The sequence below is a fragment of the Rhincodon typus genome, chromosome 31 (genome assembly GCF_021869965.1).
Source record: "Rhincodon typus isolate 14 chromosome 31, sRhiTyp1.1, whole genome shotgun sequence".
NCBI classification, from domain to species: domain Eukaryota; kingdom Metazoa; phylum Chordata; class Chondrichthyes; order Orectolobiformes; family Rhincodontidae; genus Rhincodon; species Rhincodon typus.
In genome coordinates, this window is record NC_063362.1 from 28717757 (window position 1) to 28731563 (window position 13807).

Here is a 13807-nt window from a genome sequence, read left to right on the forward strand (position 1 = left end):
TGTTTTAAGAGATTGCATGAACTCTTCTATATCTACTATTCTTGGTATCCTGGCCATTATTTATACTTCAGCCTGCATCACAAAAGCAGATAATCTGGTTACAATCACATTAAGGTTTGTGGAACCGTTACTGTCCATAAATTAGTAATTTATTTAATACATTACAAAATGACTGCATTTCCAAAGTACTTCAATGTCTGAAAAGTGTCTTTGAATGTCATGGTGGCTATGAAAGTGGGTATATAAATATAACCTATTTTTCTCCGTCTCATGTCTTCAAACCTTTGTAAGATACTGTGGTATCTTTGCACACTCCTAACGTTTTCTCACTCGGTATGTAACTCAGACTTTGTTGTTTATTCTAATCAACAGTATTCAGAATTTGTTTGTCTTCTTTTGTGATAATGATTTGGTACTGTAAAAGAATGACCATTAACTTGTAAAAAATGCTTTCAACTAAAGTGTATGAAATGAGTACAAGGGAGTGAGAATTCATAAGCTTATTTTAAATTCACATTTAAGAACATAAATTTTACAGCAAGAATTTACTGTTTGACTCTTCTAGCTATATCATGTCTTGATTTACAGAGAAAGAAATCACAAGTAGAATCTTCAAAAATAGTTTCAGAGATAGTAGGAACTGCAGATGCTGGAGAATCTGAGATAACAAGATGTAGAGCTGGATAAACACAGCAGGCCAAGCAGCATCAGAGGAGCAGGAAAGCTGACGTTTCGGGCCTAGACCCTTCTTCAGAAAAGGATCTAGGCCAGGAACGTCAGCTTTCCTGCCCCTCTGATGCTGCTTGGCCTGCTGTGTTCGTCCAGCTGTACACCTTGTTATCTTAGAATCTTCAAAATACTGGTAATAATTATGGAATATGACAAATTTACTTCTTGATGCAGACCACTGTGCCGACTTACTATTCTGTTACTTGCTATGATAGTGTGAAGATACTATGGTGTTATGAAGTTATTTTATTTTTTTTATTTGGAGAGATTTTGAGCCGGGGTGCTGAGTTATCTCTTTAAATACAATAAAGTAAACAGCTTGTGAAGTCCTGGGATTTTTAAAAATCAGTTAGAACAAAAGAAGCAGCATGAATGGGTGAAGTCAGTCTCCCACGAACTAGGGTTTTAATTTAATTTTTCAGTTGTTGGGGGTTTTGGAAGTTGCCATATATTTCTCTTAGCCAGAATTTTTTCTTGGTGTTTTTTTCTACTAGACTGGAGAAACATGCCATGTCGGACAACCTACTTTACTGAATTTGCCTTTGCCAAGGGTGTATTTATGGGATGTTATTACATTGGAGCAGTTGCTATTTAGAAGTTAAATAATCTGTTATTCTATTTAGTTTTTGTATAGAATTAAAGTTAGACCAGTTCTTCTTTCTTTTGGTTGTATTTTAATTATAGTGTAAAAATAAAGTTGTGTTTTGCTTGAAGCCTAACAATGTGACCAATTGAATTACATCTGGACCACAGCACCTTATATTTGCCTTTAAATAAGATAAAAGTTAGGGTTTAGGCTGTCTCTTTGATGTATTTGAAGCGGGTTTGGTCTGGTCCATTACAATAGTAACTGAAGTAGGTAATTTAGCCTGTCAACGCTGCACCATGATTAATGCTGTTTCTGAAGGTAGAAATTTAAGATTCTGTGCCTATCACAAGAATACTTGCACTTCAGTGAAACCATCTAGTTAATCAACTTGTATAAATTATGCTGCTTCAGGGATGGAGTGGAAAACGTGGAATATTTAATATTCATGATGATGTAGGGTGCTTGCACAACTGCACAAAGAGTTTAGAAATCTTCAGGTCTTTTGTGATGCATGTTGACGGGTAGAAACAGTAAGCAGTTAATATATAGTGCCACTGTAGCATTTTTGTATACATCTAACTTGGAGTCTTGCTCAACAGGATAAAAATTTAAACTTCACTTGCCTTAACAATTTCAACATTAAATTGTGGGCTTTTTCCCAGAAATTGAAACTGAAAAAGAAGGTGCCTCAAAAAAGGTCTTGCTGGTTATTTTTGTGCCTGTTATTGATGTTTTGTGTTTACATTTGTCAACATTAGATTTGTTGTTTTCCCATTTAAAAGAATGGAAAATTAGAGTTTAGTATCTGCGTATTGATTTGCCTTGATTTAATTGAGGCATATTCTTAAAAGAAGATTCTGCAAAGACAACAAAAGATTCCATTTGGGCTATTCGACTTTGATAGCTGACTGAGAATTCTTACAAGTTGACATCAGTCATAATATATACCAGTTGAAGTCATTATTTCTCCTCCCGGACATGCTTGAAGGATCTCTTGACAAACTGCCTTTTCATTTGATATGATGGTTCACTGATCTTGTTTTAAGTAAGAAATGTGGTTGACCAGTATTCTGTTGTGGTTTTTTAATGACACATTTTCATATCTTTTTCCATCTGGAGGGACTTGGAGATGACAACAGTGGCCAGGTGGAATCCAAACGTGCCAAACAGCTAAACTGTAGGTGAAGCCTCCATTTTTGTTTCAACTGTACAGTGATTTAAAACAAGAACATTAGAAGGAGAAGAATAAAATAGTAATTTCATCAAGCAATTCCTGTAATCGTCTTTGTGCACAGATAAAATTTGAGCAGCTTGTAACCTGGTGTTTGAAACCCAAGTGTCTTTCCTTATGTTTCTTTTCTGGTTATGGGCAATGATGACGAGGTTGCAATTGCCCATCCCTAGTTTACTAACAAGATGGTGCTGGATCTTCTCTTTAAGCTACTGTAGTTCTACTTATCTCCTACAATGGTGTTGGATAGAGATCTTTTAGATGAGATTTAGATAAACATTTATCTGTTTTTCTAACATGTACCGTTGTTTCGGAGAGTGAATTTATTTATAAAATTTGTAGGGGGTTGATAGACAGCTGTTCTCTTGGAAGATTTTAATGGTGTAATGGCTTCTTGTGCTTAACACTTATGGATTTTCTGCATACTTGTAATGGTTGATGAAAAGTTTATCCCAACATTTAAAAGTTTAAATTTAGTAACTATAATTCACAATTGGTTATGAGTGAATTATGTAATTATTGCATACTATAGGAAATCAATAACAGAATATTTGACGAGTATTTTGTTGTGTTATCAAAGACATTTCCGTCTCTTTTAAATGTTCTTTTTAGTTTTGCCATTTCCTAGGTACGGACTATACAATATGTAAGCACGATTGTGATAGAATACTTTAAATGTGCCAGCTTAGCATTCATGGGCATGTAGAGCAAGATGAGTATCTGCTTATCTGATTTCACGTGATGCATTAAAATTTGGGTAAACAGAAAAGAAAGTATTGCCTCACAGAAAATATATAACTTGATCTCTCTAAATTATCTCATTTCCTGTATGAAAACCTGTTAACTAAAAGTTTCTAAAGAATAAAAAAAATGCTTGTAATATTTTCACCTTTACCAACTGAAATGTCAGAGACATTTCTAATTCGCTGAAGACTGTGAAGGAAATCTTTTTCTTACATATAATTTATGAAACTGCCTCTCAGTTCTACGCTCAAGGACTGGTTCTAACTTACTGTTTGACTGACCGTAAATTCTCCCCGTTTAATGCTAAATCTGAAGGAGGAAGAAAAGTTACAAGTTATTAGTGTGACAGAAATGGACTGTGTCAGCCGTATGTTTTTTTAAAGATTGGTCTGAGTTTGGTGGTTTTCTTCAGTGTACCCAGAGGTTTAAGAAATGAAAAGAGATTGTATTCGCCATGTTTGCTCACAGAGCAGCCCATTCACTCTGTGCAAAGCTCTTTTGAATAGAAGTTCCCGAGGCAATACTCACATGTTTGCAAAGATAATAAGTGAGACCCTTTTAATCACATTGCTAGAAGCATGGGTATGGGTGAAGTTTGACTGCAAGGAGTCATAAAACCAGTATTTGTGAAATAATTTATTATCTCCTTTAAATAACATTTCTATGCCTACAATAAACACTTGCATTTATTTACCTCTTTCACAAAATTAAAACATCACAAGGAGATTTATGGACATCTGGGGAAAATGACTAGCATATTTGGAGAAAAGTCCATCTTAAGGACTTTTCTTTAAGTAAGGATTTTCGAGCAGGTAGAAGAATGCAGGAATACAATTCCTGACGGACCATGTTGGAAGCAAGGAGAGGTAGTCAAGTCACAAGAGGATGTATCCACTAGGATTTAGGAATGAAAAATATATGGGATTGAGTGAAATTGTGGAGGAATTTGAGGTGATTTGAATTGATGTTCAGTACTGTTACCGGAATGGGAAGATCTGTACTTGGCATTCGGAATAGGATGTGGAATTTTAAATAAGTTAGAACTTATGTGGTTTGAGTTGGTAGGGAGGGTTTTTGAGAAATAAATTTTATACCTAAATTTGGAGTGAAGATAAGTTGCAAGAATCTATTTATTTGTGGTATTTTATGTGACTTCAAATTTGTCATAATGGGACTTCTTTCTTCCTCTTCATTCATGGGATTTGACAGTCACTGACAAGACCAGCGTTATTGCTCATCCCTAGTTGCTTTTAACAGGGACTTATTATGCCACTTCATTATGTGAAAGGGCAGTCAAACACATTGCTGTGGTATGGAGTCACATTTGTTGTCAAGATGGCTGATTTCCTTCCCAAAAGAATGCTAATGATCAGATGGGTTTTATGGCAATCAATGACAATTTCATGCTCATCATTATTAAGGCTAGCTTTAAATTCCAGATTTTTTTCATTGAATTGAGTTTAAATTCCATCATCTGCCATGGTGGGATTTGAACCTATGTGTTCAGAGCACTAGTTTAGGCCTCTGGATTTCACTAGTCCCTTGACATTACCATACAATAATGTCTGCTCCATTAGATATTTGAAAAAAAGTCATATTAACCTTCTTATTTAAACTCATTAGACATCTGCATTGATACTGACTTTGGTGAACAGCATCGGGATTCCCAGAATATTGGGGTTTAGGTTCACTATGATTTGAGGACTATTCTACAATAAATTTTTTGATAGCTCTACCATCCATCCAATAGATGGTGTGGCAGAGAATTCATGATAGCCATGGGGAAGTATCCAACTGTATGTTTCTAGATGGTTGTTATTGTTGAGTCCTTTGATGTCTTCTTACCGTAAGTTATTTTCATTCCTGTATTTACATTATGCAAATGTGTAGATTCCTGTGCCTCCGAGACTCTTTATCCTTTTCTTGAGATCTTGGTAAGAAAAATGCATAGCTAATCAAGTAATAGCTAAAAGATACTGGGTTACTTATGTTCCATAACAGCTTGCATCACTTCCCAAGTATTGTATTGGACCTTGTTTTCAGGTCAGAGAATGAAGTCACTTTGCAAAATAGACTATTTAACAGTTTATTTGTTTACACTCTAATTTACAGCACGCTCCTTTAGAGGGAACTTCTGTAATCATAGATTATCCTTCTTGAACTCTTCTGACTAATCTATCAATATTTTCTTGTGAATCCTATAATTGATAAGGCTATGTTCTAATATTTAACTCTGTGTTTAACTTATTGATTCAATCCAGCTGTTTAAGTATCTCTTCACCTGTTGTTACATGATTGGATTCTTCATAGCTCATAACTGTATTCAGAATAATTTTTGAAATGTGTTAAACTGAGCAAATTATAGCATCTTTTATCTGTTCCAAGTTAACGTTTTCCTTTTCTCACACTTTGCAGCATCCGTAGCAAAAAGTTTGATAAATTGTAAAGACTAGTAATGTATAATGAGCAGTTGTAAAGAAATTGCTTCTAACTAAACCCAGCCAAAAATGTATTCTTTTGGCACATTAGTGAAGTGATTCCTTTGTCATCTGAGTGTAGTTGCATCAGCTTAGATGCTGGTTGCCACTGATGTAGTCACATATGTTTTATTTTAACGGGCCTTTGCATAAATTGTTAACAAAATGAAACATAAAATGCAGTAAAATTCTGACGATATTCTTAACTGTGTATCTTTATATACCTAAGAGAAACTGTTGTGAAGTTTAATTTGTAGTTTCCTATACTTATCAGATTAGAATTTAAATTTCTGAATGTATTCACAAGTATATTTAATGATTTGTGTATATATGTGTCTTCTGATCATTGAGAGGTCTTGGTGCAATGCTGGTATGTCATGATTATTAAATTGGTTTCTATTTTGAGGCAGCAAACAATATGGTTTTCACTTATGCCCCTTGTATTGCGTAGCATTTTTTCTGAATTTTGTCTATCTTGCCTGTTTTTCTTTTATCTGCCTCAGTCCCTTATCTTTTCCCCCACATCTGTTAAATTAATTCCTCTGAATAGCAGCAGATGAAAGGCACTTTGTGAACTGGATCATTGACTACAGGTAGTTCTCCTATAACACGATTCTTGCATTCTTGTGTGACCTTGCCCTATAGAAAACTCTGTTATAAGGAAATTGCTATAGCAAATCACTGTACTGTACAGTGGAAAGTTTGCGTTGTCTTAATAATGCCCACTATTCATCAATCGCATTGCAGCCAATTCGCGTTAACGAAACACACATTATAGCAGAACTACCTGTATTCTGTATCAAATATTACAGAAGCTCAAGCTTTCAATTTCTAATGTGTAACTGCAATTTTACTTCAAAAACAGTTACTTAGATAAGAAGCACTTTGGGATAGCATGTGGACTTGATAAGTATTCATTTCTAGATTAGTGTACTTTATTTGCAGCATGACTGGAATTGTACTATTTTCTATTTTACTATTGGTCCTCTTTTCATTAACAGCATAAACAACAAATTGCAGCAGCCTGAGGCAGCTGCTGGAGTCCTGGAATATGCGATGAAACACTATGGGGAGTTGGTAAGTATTCTGAATACCTTGTGCCTAAATATCAAACTATTTCAGTTATCCCTAAAAGGAAAACTTTTCTGTGATGAACTGTTTGGCTTGTGTTCACAGTACTAACAGTTACGGAATGTTATTGGAATCAAGGTAAAGGTAAAGTTGAAGCAATTTGTCTTACTCTCATAAAAATTAGAATTCGAGAAACAGACACCATTTTATATGGATTGAAAAGACGGTGCTGATTGGTTGGACCATTATTGACATAGAGATCTAGCATGAACAGTGAATTGTAATTCCCAGCACAAGATACTGGTGGTGAGTTTAATCTGAGGGTTACCATGCCTTGGGCAAGGGGAGAGATCGAGAAGGCAGGACTTTATTGGTGACCTCAACCAGTGGGAGTCAGGGTCACACTAAGTAGGGAACTACAGGTGTAAATGTGCTATACTTAACCTGCCATTGTTCCAGCACTTCATAATGTGCGCCTTGAAGAAGTGGTTGCAGCCCTGTGCAGGAGATTTGTGTATGACTCAATTAATTATGCACTTCTTAACCTGAATTCTCATTTATTAATATAGTTTTCCATGCATACAACACCCCTGTAAATAGTATGTGTAAATTTGAGATGGTACAATAACAATTTGCCAAACTCGTGGTTGGGACTTATGGACTTTTCGCAACACTTGAGTAGAATTGCTGGCACTTAATTGTCAGCTGAAATTTGCCACTACTGCCCTATCTCCACAGCTGTTAGAAGTGTTGTATATTGTATTTTGTTTCCTCCTAATGATAAAAAGCAGCATTGGTTTTTAAACATTGCTAAGAAGAGACTAGAAGTTGAAGCATTTTGTCTTGCACCCATGAGAATTAGGATGCGAGAAACAGACACCATTTTATACGGATTGAAAAGACGGTGCTGACTGGTTGGGGCATTATTGACATAGAGATCTAGCATGAACAGTGAATTCTAATTCCCAGGACAAGCAGATAGACTCTGTTTGGTAAGGGCATTGCCATGGTGATGCAACAGAGTTTGGCTGTCCCCATGACTCCTTCATTTTTGAAAAAAGATGTAATGAATGTGTAAACTCTTTTTGCCTGTGTTTTGACTAAAATAACTTTAGGATTAAATAATGGAATGAATCCCAACAGCTGTGTTCTTACCAACCATTCTTATTTTGCTCCAGCTGCTGCAGATTATGAAGGATATGTTCCAACTTTAAAACAAGGTTTGAAGCAATTGTGTGTCTTAACATGGTTGGCTCTTGGAGGAAATTATATCTTCCTAGTGGAACTTATGACAGATTGAGAGTGGTTGTCAAATCATTTCTAAGGCAAACGAGAGTAACAGACATGCTGCTAATACTGAGATATCACGGTGTAGAGCTGGATGAACACAGCAGGCCAAGCAGTATCAGAGTAGCAGGAAAGCTGACTTTTCGGGTCGAGACCCTTGTTCAGAAAAGTTCCTACTATCTCTGCTGCTAATACTACTGTAATATGTAAAGGTGCTGTCACATTGATTTCAGTAAAATGGTGGCAAAATTATTAGAAAAATGTCAAAGGTTAATATGGATATTTAAGAAATATTTGAATTTCAGTAAAACCATGTGAAACATATGTTTAATCACCTCAGTCCAATTTAGAAAAGTCCTGCCGTGCTGCCATTATACAGGTTTCTGGTTCTGATCTGGCCAGATTTGTCTATATAAATTCTGCTTTTGACTTTCTAAAATAAAATCATAAAATCCCATTGCTGCTAAACCGAAGGAAATCGCATATTTTCAAGTAAATTATTTGCTTTGGAGTCCCTCAAAAATATCATAATATTTTGAATGTCAGTCTCTGGATCTGGCCAAGATGTTAGTAAATCTACTAGGTAGCTGCATCTAAAATAGGAGCAGAAAATACTGAAAATATGCAGCCGGCAGGTCAGCCTTTAGAAACGAGAAAAAATGTAGATTTTCTTTTACTTTTCAGATTCTGCTAAACTAGCATTTTCAGTGTTTTAAATTTGATCAGTATATTTTTCAGTGACAAAAAAAACTGATTTCACTCTGATCACCTACCCCTGTCTGCAAGCAGTGAAGCTAGTTGAGTTTTAGAATGATTCAAGTAATCAACTTAACTCTTCACTGCACTCAATCTAATAAACTTTTACCAAGTGACAGGTTAAAATATGAGCAGTAGTTAATTAATGTTTCTGTAGCCTTCCCGCAATGTTGCAGACGTGCCAGAGTTAAGAATGGAAGAAACAGGAGCAGGATTCATCCGTGCAGCTGTACCATTCCTTATTTCAAAGTCTTTACATATATCTTATTACAATTTATGTTTTATAATGGTGAAAATATTGTTTAACAGGGTATTCTGAAAAGAAAAGGAAGCCAATTAAAAGAAGATTTGCTCAGAGATAGTCTTGGCACTTTTGTCTTGTGTTGGCATGCTGCATTTTTTGGGATACAACAATAATGATTGTATCTGATAGCTACTGAATCCATTGTTTCCTGCGGAGCCGCCTACTACATTTTGCAGGATACCATTAGAGAATGTAATGGAAGAGCCATCTGTTTTTCAGACAGTGGATATGTCTTCAGTGATAAGAACTAGAGGAAGCAATTTGGCTTCAGTGACTTGCTGCACCATTCAAGAGTGGTGGATCGTGTCTGATCTCCTTGCAGCCTCAACTTCACTTTCCTGCCTGCTCCCCATAACCCTTCAACTTGTTACTGATTAAAAATCTGTCTATTTCCTCCTTAAATTTCTCAATATTCTGGCAACCATCCTACTCTGGGGTGATGAATTCCACAGATTCATGACACTTTGAAAGAAATAATTTCTCCTCATCTCGGTTTTCAATTTATTATGCCTGACTCTAAAAAATATGACCTCACGGTCTAGTTTCACTCAGATGAGGAAACGCCCTCTCTATGTCTATTTTGTCAATTCCTTTTTGCATCTTTTTATCTCAATAAGAATCCTTATTCTTCTAAACTCCAGAGAGTATAGGCCTAAACTGCTTAATCTTTCTTTGTAAGATAAATGCCTCATTTCTGCAATCAATCTAGCGAATCTCCTCTGAACTGCCTCCAATGCAACTATGTCCCTCCTCAAGTAAGTTGATCAAAACTGTATGGAGCATTGTAGGCATCGTTTCACTAATTGTACAGTTGTGGCAACATTTCCCTACTTTTATACTCTATTCCTTCAGCAATAATACCAAAATTCCATTTGCCTTTCTTGTGTACCTGCATACTAAATTCTGAGATTCATGCACAAGGACACCCAGATCCTTCTGCACTGAAGCACTCTGACGTTTCTCTCCATTTAGATTGTAAGCTGCCCTTTTTATTCCTCTGACCAAAATAGATAACCACACGCTTATCATTGTTAAATTTCATCTGCCAGATTTTCACACATTTACCTAACCTATCCATAACCATTTGTAAATTTCTTATTTCTTCATTGCCGCTTACTTTCCTGCCTATTTTAGTGTTATCTGCAACTTGTCTATAGTACTTTCTGTCCTCATATCCAACTCATTAATATAGATTGCAAATAATTGTGGCCAAGGACCGAACCATATTTCACCCCATGGATTACATCATACCAACCAGAAAAAGACCCATTTTGTCCCAACTCTCTGCTTTCTGTTGGTTAACCAGTCCTCTATCTAAATAATAAATTACCCGTAACCCCATGTGGTGTTGCCTGGTGTATTAACTTTTAGTGTGGTACCTTATCAAATGCCTTCTGGAAGTTATACTGAATTTACGGGATCTACGTTATCCATGTTTCACAATCTCGCTGTTTTGTTTTAACTCCTCATGTCATCTAGAAGAGTGACATTTGCTGTGTTTGCATGAAGTAGCGGGCAGTCCAGACCTAATACAAGTCAGTGAGGCAGGCGTTATCGCACTTAGAACATGTGAGGAGACAAGTGAAGTTCATGGAAAATAAACTTGTTGGCTGGTTGGCCCAGAAAGCATTGCACCAGTGACACCTGAGGTGACCAGGACATGGATAAGTATTTTAGTAACAGATTGGTTAAGTTGTAGTGGAGGCAAGCAATTTTGCAAATGTGGAAATAAGCTATTTTTGATGGAAGTTATTTGAACTTGAAATCTCCGCTCATGATTCAAAGTGAGGTTAAGGTTGCAATCAGTGTCATTCAAACTGACCAATGAGTACATGTCCAACCTACTCAACTACTCCTCACATGACAGTCTTATCATATCCAGGATCGATCTGGTGAACCTTCTCTGGGCTGCCTCCAATGCCAGTATACTTTTTTTATATATAAGAGGACTAAAACTCTTCCCAGTTTTTTCAGAAGTGGTCTAACTAGTGCCTTGTATAGGTTCAGCAAGACCTTTTTAACCTGCATTCCCTTTGAAATAAAGACTAACATTCCGTTTGCCTTCCTTATTACCTGCTGAACCTCTATGCCAGCTGTTTGTGATTTATTGTGAGGACTCCCAAATCCCTCTGTACTGCAGCTTTCTGCAGACTTTCTCCATTTAAGTAATATTCAGCTCCTTTGTTCTTCCTGTCAAAGTGCGTACACTCACATTTTCCCACATTATATTCCATCTGCCAAGTTTTGCCCACTTCCTTATCCTGTCTCTATCCCTCTACTAACTCTGTGTCATCCTCAGCAGTTCCCTTCCAACCTATTTTTGTGTCACCTGAAAATTTGCTATGGTGCATTCACTTTTTTCATCCATATAATTAATACTGATCCCTGGGGCACTCACTAGTTCCAGATTACCATCCTGAGAATTCCCCCTTGTCCCAATAGTTTTCTATCTTGTATGCGTGCTAATATACTATCTTGAAAACCAGGGCCCTTATCTTCTTAACTAACTTACTGTGTGGTTCCTTAGCAAACACTTCCTGAAAATCCAAATATATTACATTCTCTGTTTCCCCTTTATCTATCCTGCTTGTTACCTCCTCAAAGAATTCTAATAAATTTGTTTGATATGATTGTTCCTACATGAAGCCCTCCTAACTCTGATTATTTATTGCATCCTTTATAAAAGACAGTTACAATTTCCCAACAACAGATGTTAATCTAACTGACTATAGTTACCTGTTTTTGTCTCCCATTTTTAAATAAGGGCATTACATTGGTAGTTTGCCAATCCCCTGGGACATTTCCAGAATCTATAAATTCTTGGAAGATTCCTACCAGTGTATCTCATTATCTCTGTACCTACTTCATTTAATTTCCTAGCGTACATCAAATGAGGTCCAGGGACTAATTGGTCTTTAGCCCCATTAGTTTCTGTAGCACTCTTCCTCTCGTGATAGTTATTGCATTTATTTCCTCTCCTCTTGCCACTTGATTATTTAGTATTTATATAGTCAATAGTGTCTTTTATTATGAAGACTGATGCAAAGTGTTGACTCAATTCCTATGTCATTTCCTGATTCTCCATTACTGTTTCCTTAGCCTCGTCCTGTAAAGGGCCTATGTTAACTTTGGCCTCTGATATTTTATATTTATCTAAAGAAGGTCTTGATGTCCATCTTGATATTAATTAAAATCAGTCCATATGAAAGAAGTTGTAGCATTCCATGCTAAAATGTCCACCATTTTGGCAACCACAACCTCACTCTCTATTGTATTTTATGAAAGTTGCACTCACTTGACCTGCAGTTAGGCTGTTTAACTTCAATCAGTGAATGGCATAGACCAAATGTAAGATCATTGAAGGATAGCGTCAGTTAATCTTAGAACATACTGTGTTCTTTTGTTAGTTCTGCAAAGTGTAATAAAGCTTTTCAAATGTAAATGAAATTAAACGATGAAAATGATTCAACTTTACACCATGATTTTGTAAGCCATTGTCTTTGTAACCAAGGATAAATTTTCTGTTTTTGATGGATGCCTTGCTAACAAGGTTGCCAGAAACTCAAATGCAGACATTCAGAGGAATGTCAAGCATATATTCTTCTTCTTGGGCAGTTTAGAAAGCACAGCAAGATGTTCTCTGAAATCAAGTCTCCAATGTTAAAAGTCCTGTTCAGCAAAATCTGCAAGCTAGTCAGAGGTTGGCAGCTTTCCAACTTGGCAGTGCCATGAACAAACCATGGCTGCCGCTTGAAAAATAGCAAAGATTACAAAGATCAAGGTGTAAGGTAAATATTTTGTTGGTGAGTGTTTTCTTTTATTGGGGACCACAGGTAAGGAGGGCAGGAGGATAGTTTTCAGAAGACATCAGTCAAACCTTGATCTGACACTGAGTGCCTTTGATAGTTAATTGATCACTTAAGGTTCTCATTTAGCAATCAGGCAGAAACATAAAAAATGGGTCTTCCTGCCTAGAACTCAAGGGGAGGATGGGAAAGCGGAAAGATTCAGTTATGCTACTGCCCCATCTGATTAGGTTGTCTTCCCACCTCCAGGCCCACCACTTCCAGCACAACAAAACTCTGCTCAAAGTTTCTGCTCTGGCAGATTAGTAAATTAACATGACCTATCACCAAAAGCTACTTCCACGATGCTATAGTTAAGTTGCCTTGCATCCCGTTACATAGTTATTAAAATGCAATAGTCTTGGATGGGTTTACGTATTCAAAGAGAAACTGCAGGGTTCCAGTGTAATATTTCTTTTAATTTTGTCAGTCACTAAACAACTAGTGGTCTTGAATGACTGAATGGTACTTTCCTCATTGCTGTCATTTCTTCTTGCACTAATTATGCGTTATACTCTACTAATTTACCAGTGTGGTATTAATGTGAAATCCACAGAGTCTGTTAGCAGTCCGCTCAGCAGCTGTGCAACTAAGGTAACTGTGGAGGAATTATGTTTATACCTCCACAGTTATCTCAATATTGGTTATTTCTTGAAACTGCTATTTTAATTGTCTAATCCTAAAGAAGTGTGGCTGGCTTCTGCAGCACAGGTTACGTGCCATAAAAAGCAGCACTAAGGCAAACTAGCTAAGTTAATACTGTCAAGAATCAGA

The 13807-nt window shown here is 36.5% G+C and overlaps 1 protein-coding gene across 1 annotated transcript in view; it reads left to right on the forward strand.

Annotated features, from left to right (window-relative positions):
* mtor (mechanistic target of rapamycin kinase) overlaps positions 1–13807 on the forward strand; it is a 358206-nt gene that overhangs the window by 170819 nt on the left and 173580 nt on the right. The window contains exon 28 of the mRNA XM_048614903.1: positions 6772–6847. Coding sequence (XP_048470860.1) covers positions 6772–6847 — 76 coding nt within the window. The remainder of the gene's footprint in view (positions 1–6771; positions 6848–13807) is intronic.